The 7,500-nt window shown below is 31.5% G+C and overlaps 1 protein-coding gene across 1 annotated transcript; it reads right to left on the bottom strand.

Moving 5' to 3' along the window:
* Window positions 1-81: 81 nt before the first annotated feature.
* On the bottom strand, window positions 82-2,730 carry LOC111686239 (carboxylesterase 1E). Its single transcript, XM_023448588.2, has 3 exons — window positions 1,740-2,730; window positions 896-1,357; window positions 82-838 (listed from the first exon to the last, which is right to left on the bottom strand). The coding sequence occupies exons 1-3, from the start codon at window positions 2,610-2,612 to the stop codon at window positions 143-145; spliced, it is 2,031 nt and encodes a 676-aa protein (XP_023304356.2). The 5' UTR covers window positions 2,613-2,730; the 3' UTR covers window positions 82-142.
* Between the last annotated feature and the right edge of the window lie 4,770 nt (window positions 2,731-7,500).

Genomic DNA, 7,500 nt, shown 5'->3' with positions numbered 1-7,500 from the left:
AATATACAAAAGTTATAATAATTCAATTATTGGAAGTTTTTATATTGCAACCATACATGAATTTTTATTTTTTTTTTTAAATTTTAATAGAAAAATATAATATACAAAAGTTATAATAAAACACTTAAACACAATTCCCACTTCAAAGTAAACCAAATAAGCCTCCAGTTTTCCGAGTATTAGTAGCAGTATTGCCACCTGTAAACGGACTGCCTAGTAAACCTCCAGTACCAGTGTTGCCACCTCTAAGTACACCACCCAAATTGGAGCCTCCCAAAACGTTAGTCACTTGTCCCAATGATCCCTGCAGCGAAGAAACAATACTACCCAGTCCTTCACAAGAAGTAGAAGTAACTGGACTTAAGGAAGCACCAAATAAAGACAGTTCACAGAAACGGAAATCTGAATCGGCAGTTATATCGGTATCGACTTTTATGAAAGGTGTACCTTTGCCGGTAACACTTTTAAAGAGATCATCACTAAATGCACCAATTTTAGTGTCCTCTTTAAAATCTTTGGCAAATTTAACAATCATACCAATAAGATTACTGCGCACCTTTAAATCTTGCTCAGAAGTTAGATGAGTTTCAGGCAGAGGATTGCCATAGATATCATTACAATCAAACAAATAACCCAATTCATCACCATGAGACACAATTTCGGAATTTGAATTTTTTGTATCCGCTACTATGGGTAGACCACGTAGAAAGTTAATACCTTTGGAAATGGTGCCATTATATTCAAAACTATACATAAAGGCGGGAGCAATTTTAGACCATACTTGTGTGGTTAAAACAGCCGGTAGGTTGAATAAGACATCTGTGGTGGACTCAACTATCTGAAGAATATAATATGTTTACAAAAATTTTTGGTTGGAATATTAACTAAAAATTACCTTTGTTAAAATCTCATTTAAATTCAATGTTTCTGGTACTTTGAGTACATCATTTAAAGTGGGCGTTAAAGCACTAGATAACCCAGGCAATTGCGCCTTACTTATTTCTCCTGTTATCTTGTCCACTCTCAAAAATTCAGTTAGATTTTGCAGAGTGCTTGTTAGGGAACCTAAAAAATTTTCAGCTGAACCAAATACTTTATTTATATTATCTAAAGTAAAGGCATTGGCTGTCTCATGTTTTGTAACTCCCGTTAGCAAAGGTATTGCTGTAAAATTTCCACTTTTCAATTGTTGATCTGGTTCTCCCACTATTAGACTTGGTAGAGCGCGGCCATCATCTTCATTCTCAATGTGAGGCTGGAAACCTATACTACCGGAAAGCGCTTTAATCATAGCTCGACCAGCCAATCTTTCAGTTTGTATTTTGGAATCATTTTCAATTATTTCTTCGGCGGTTTTCTGTGAAAGATAAAAAATATAAAATTGATTTTATCATTTCGTTTGTAACACCTAAACATCTCCACCAGTCGATCCTTTGTCAATTTGTTTGTCTACCTGATTAAATGTATTAATTATTAGAAATTAAGGGTATTATTTATAATAATTTAATTTAAGACAATTTGTCATACAAAATTTGTTCAATAAACCTTTGACAAATTGTTATGAATAAGGCACTTTAACAATAACTAGAAAAAACTTTTAACAGTAATTGTACTTTCATCTCAAAAAATAAGCAAAAATTCGATTAGGTAGAAACGAAGGGACCAAGCTTAAAATGGACTGTTTCCTAATAATTTTCTAACACTTTGCATATCCGTCTGACTTCCTCAAATATACACACCTGTCTTAAACACTTAATAATTTCCACTTCACTGGTAGTTGGGCAGCCATTTATTTCCGCCACTTCCTGTACACTTTGTACCGGTTCCCTATCGGTGGCATATTGTGATAAAGCCGTACCGGACATAGCCACCACACCGGTTATATCACCCGCACTTCGTGCAGATCTAGACATTGATAAATACATGGCACTGGCAGCCCCCGAACCATGACCCACTACCTTGATTTGTTTAGGATCACCACCAAAATGAGAGATGTAATCATTAACCCATCTCAATGCTGCAGCCATATCGAAAATTGCTAAATTGCCATCAAATTCTTTACTACCATCACCTATAATACCCAAAGAACCCAAACGATATTGAGGTGCTACTACAATAACGCCTTGTTGAGCAATAGGTGTGGCATCATATTGATTAGCCGAACCATAACGAAAACCACCCGGATGTATCCATACTATGACAGGCAGACCCGTTGTTTCATCTGGCATACGTGGTGTATAAATATTTAACAGCAAACAATCCTCGTCGCCTATAATACGATTTAAATTTTGTGGATCTGGTTGTATACAAGGTGGTCCATAAACTGTGGCATTAACATCACCCATCAGCCTTTTATAAACCGGACGAGCATAACGATTAGATCCGGTTGGTGGTTCTGCATAATGTAATCCCAAAAATGTATAGACTTTAGTATTAGAATTCCGGAATCCTTCAACACGGGCATCACGATTATAAATACGTGTAAATACTACGGGATCATCTGGCGGTGGTGCCTTAGCATGATGACCCCCTACTATGCGTTTAACACGCTTTGGTTCGCTCAAGGTCATCAGCAAAAACAATAACGCTACACAGATTTGCCACTTGAACATTTTGTAAATTTCACTTTTTTTATTATAATTCACATTTACTTTAAACCAAACACGATAACAGTTGCTAAAACACTAAGTCCGGCAAAAGTTTGCCTTAAAACAATTAAGTAAATAAAAATACTATAGTTACTTAACGCTGAGGGGTTTTTACGCTCAATATTTGTAGTAAGTAGTTTCAATCTCATCTTATTGTTCGTGTAGAATTTTGATAAAGCTTCTTTTAAGTGATGTTTTTGTGAATTTTGTGTTTATTTTTGTTTAATTGCATTTCATTATTTTATTTTTCTCATATCACCCTACAAGTTGATATGGATTGTATTGGCTTCATTACCTAGTTGGTGCAAAAATTAAGCTCACCACTTTAGTGGGGATGATATATTAGTTTTGAGCTAATGCTTGTAACGCTTATACGAACTCCAAGTCCCCTATTGAAAGTCCGCCCGTTATTTTCTGAATGTTCACATGAATGTAAATTCTTCATGTAAAATTTGAAGATTCTGGCTGTAATAGTTTCTCAGAAAAAGGAAATTTTCTATTTAATTCATATGGGTACTCCAAGCCCCCTATGGAAAATCCGACCGTTATTTTCTGAATGTTCACATGAATGTAAATTCTTCATATAAAATTTGAAGATTCTGGCTGTAATAGTTTCTCAGATAAAGGAATTTTTCTATTTAATTCATATGAGGGCTCCAAGCCCCCCAAATAAATGTCCGCTCTTTTTCTTCCAAAATTTTCAGATGAATATGAAGTTCTTCGTGCAAAATTTGAAGAATCTAGTGCTATAGATTCCCAGATAAACGAATTTTGTATTTAATTCATATGGGAGGTGTCAAGTCCCCCCATTAAAAATCCGCCCTTCTCACCCAAAATAATCAGATGAATATTCAATTTCGTGGTAAATTTTAAGATGCTAGTTCTGTTAGTTTCTCAGATGAACGATTTTTTGTATATTTCATTCATATGGGGGTGCAACGCCCCCCTCCCCCATTGGTAGTCCGCCAATATATTACACAAAATGTTTACATGAATGCTAAAGTTCTTCGTGCAAACTTTAAAGATTCTAACTCAGTTTCCCAGATAAGCGAATTTTTATATTTAATTCATTAGGTAGGTGCCACGTCCCCTACTTCCAGTCCGCCCGCTGTTTCCCTTAAATAATATTATTGAAACTAAAGTTGTTCCGACAAAATTTGAAGACTCTATCTGTTATATTTTCTCAGATAAATTGATTTAATAATTTCTTCATATGGAAGTGCCACGCCCCCTATAGCCATTCCGCCTATTTTTTCCAAAAATGTCCTTGTGGATGTCAATTGAGAACTCTAGTTAGTTCGTTAGTTAGTTACTTAGTTAGTTAAATAGTTAGTTAGTTAGTTAGTTAGTTAGTTAGTTAGTTAGTTAGTTAGTTAGTTAGTTAGTTAGTTAGTTAGTTAGTTAGTTAGTTAGTTAGTTAGTTAGTTAATTAGTTAGTTATTTAGTTAGTTAGTTAGTTAGTTAGTTAGTTAGTTAGTTAGTTAGTTAGTTAGTTAGTTAGTTAGTTAGTTAGTTAGTTAGTTAGTTAGTTAGTTAGTTAGTTAGTAAGCTAGTTAGTTAGTTAGTTAGTTAGTTAGTTAGTTATTTAGTTAGTTAGTAAGTTAGTTGGTTAGTTGGTTAGTTAGTTAGTTAGCTAGTTAGTTATTTAGTTAGTTAGTTAGTTAGTTAGTTAGTTAGTTAGTTAGTTAGTTAGTTAGTTAGTTAGTAAGTTAGTTAGTTAGTTAGTTAGTTAGTTAGTTAGTTAGTTAGTTAGTTAGTTAGTTAGTTAGTTAGTTAGTTAGTTAGTTAGTTAGTTAGACTTCATCCAAAAATAAAAAAAATTTCTTAATTTTGAAACAATAAGTTCTTTGAAAAAAAAACACCAAATACATCTCCAACATTAGCCACCGCCTGTAGTGCACTTGCTTTTATATCGTTCGAGCTAAACTTGAAACTCTTTAGTTAATTGTATATACAAAAGTATATTTTTAAACTTTTTGTTTATAAAATATATTTGTTGTTTTAATTTTATCATTTATTTTATATGAAACAAAAACAATTTCGTATTCATGAGCTGTTACTTCATAAAGTACATTTAAGTTCAGTTGTTGAAGAGCTTTTGTGTACTAAAGCTGCTGCTACACAACAATAATCAATTTTAAACTTAAATAAAAGTTTTTTTTATGCTATTGTGTTTATTATTTATTTATTTCATTTCACTTTTATTCATGACTGTATAGAATATAAATGCATTAAACTTTGAAAAAACAAATGATAGATAAATAGCGGTTATCCGGTTTTATTTCAATACAATAATTATTTTACAATGTATTTATTGTTGTCAACGACGTCATCAATATAACCGTCATACGATCAGTATGACCCTGTGTTTATAATGTACTGATTTGAGTAGAATTGTTGTACGCTTCATTTGAGCTAAGTTGTACGTGGTTAAATTAATAATTAATTAGAATTATAAATACTGTTTACTTAAGAAAAAACAATATGAGAGAATTATTTAATTACATATACGTATTGATAAATCTTTAGCACATTTGATCAGTTCTATTTGTAAATTGAATTTGTTCAATCTTTAGTTTCTATTAATAACATTTATTAAAAAAAATAACTGTCAACTTCTTGAGAAATCAATGCTATCTGACAGCTTGACTAAACATGATGGTTTTTTAATTGCTATGATTAATATTAATAAAATATTATAAAATTAAAGATTTTAGTAATTAAAACTACCTTCGAAAAAATTCTCCCCTCGTATTCAGTGTCACATTCCAAAATTTATTTTATTAATTTTTTTAAGAAGTTTTTCTTAAAACTATTATTTCACTAAAAACCTTAAAAAGTACATTAATTTTAAAAGGCTTAATGAATCCTTTTTCCACTATTTCCACTAAATTTAAATTGCCATAATTTTATTACGTTTTATTTAAAATCAAAACTAACAACCATCGTTTGCAAACAAACAACATTTTCTAATTGAAAATTTTCCAGCCTTAATATTCAAATTATTATAGAATAAACACTCAATATGACCTTAAACTAAACTAACACCCAACTTAACCCCTCAATTAAAGTATTAACACTGCCATAATGTTAAGCTTATCGTCAACAGGCAAAATGAAAGCGAAGCCCAAAAATAAACTAAAGAAAAGCGTTGGTTGTCTGCTGAGTATACAAAAGTCGCAGACAGGCAGACAAGTTAAAGAGACGGACGTACAAAACTGATATGCGCTAACTTAATATGAAAATCAAACAAAAGGATATTTTAAACTCAAAGTAAACTTAAAGAATAACAACAATAGCAACTGAAGCAGCAGCCAAAGAACCAAAAAATAAAATAAAATTAACAACAGCTATAAAAACATATCGCTCTGCATAAAGCATTGAAGTGAAATTCATAGAACAACATCGCTCGATTTGAAATGTAACAAGTAATATTATTGAAATTAGTTGTAACGAATTGATTATACCCTGCACTTTGCTTATAGACTATAATCTATAGTCGGAACTTTCGTATATAGCATGGACTATCGCCTATAATCTAGAATATATTCTATAAAGTTGAATATATTCTTTACTGGATTATAAACTACAGTCTGGACTGTCTGAACAGTCTGAACTGTAGTCTATAGTCTTTATATATATTGTCTACCGTAGTCTATACTGTAGTTTATGATCTGGAATATAGTATATAGCATGGACTACAGTCTGCAGTTTGAACTGTAGTCTATAGTCCCGACTATAGTCAATAGTCAATATTCTGTACCATAGTATAGGATATGGGCTATACTATAGACTATAGTATCTGCTGTAGTTTTTCGATACCCTGCAGTTCTTTATTCTAAAAATATACAGGAGAAACAAATGGAATAAAGAAATTATTATATTCCTCTATTTGGTGCACGGTATAACGAAAACAAGTGTATTGATTCTATATGTAAACGAACTAGAAAAAAAAAACGCTCCGACTAAATAGACAATGAACCAAAAATATTTACAAAAAAAAAAGGAAGAATAATGATGAAGCTGAACAACAAGGCGAAGATGAACAAACAAACGAAGAAGCCAATTTTTGTAAGCCCACAAAATCCATAATGCAAACAATGGTTGTGTTGGTAATGTGTATAAATAGAAACCAATGCCACAGGATAAACGGATGGAAGGATGTTGATTGTTGTAGAAAAATTTTACAAAAAAAGAAAAATATTAAATAATAATATAGCAAAAGTATCTCAGAATATATACATAAAATACAAGAGAACTAGTCAAGCGGCTGATAAACGAACAAACAATATGTCAGTATTTAAATATTTAAGGCAGTTTTAGTTATGCTGATTCTGACAAAATAACTGACTGACAGTTGGTTGGACTGGTTGCCTCGTTGTTTCAATATCTGACTTTGATGTTTACCATGACAATGCCTAGACAAGAAAGTTTTAATGTCAAAAAATTGAAACCCTCTAAATAAATATTATAACAATCGTAATCAATACACACTCATCGAGGCTTCTGCTTACTTTCGCACATACAAGCATCTGTACATTAGAGTTTTTCAGCTGAAGAATAAATATTTATTAGTTTATTTGAATGTATTTCAGCAACAAATGAGTCTATGCTTATTTTCATTTATTTACTTTGTTATATTTTAAATATCTGTACAGCATTTACTTTTCTAAATTAAATAAAACAATGAAATTAATTTATCAGAATAAGAAATATCGTTGGTATAATTAGTGAACTAGAACAAAACTAGAACTGAACTAAAACTGAACTAAAACTGAACTAAAACTGAACTAAAACTGAACTAAAACTGAACTAAAACTGAACTAAAACTGAACTAAAACTGAACTAAAAC

This window comes from Lucilia cuprina, chromosome 2, assembly GCF_022045245.1.
Source record: "Lucilia cuprina isolate Lc7/37 chromosome 2, ASM2204524v1, whole genome shotgun sequence".
NCBI classification, from domain to species: domain Eukaryota; kingdom Metazoa; phylum Arthropoda; class Insecta; order Diptera; family Calliphoridae; genus Lucilia; species Lucilia cuprina.
Note: the sequence above shows the minus strand (reverse complement) of the source record. Positions and strands in the feature narration are given on the sequence as shown.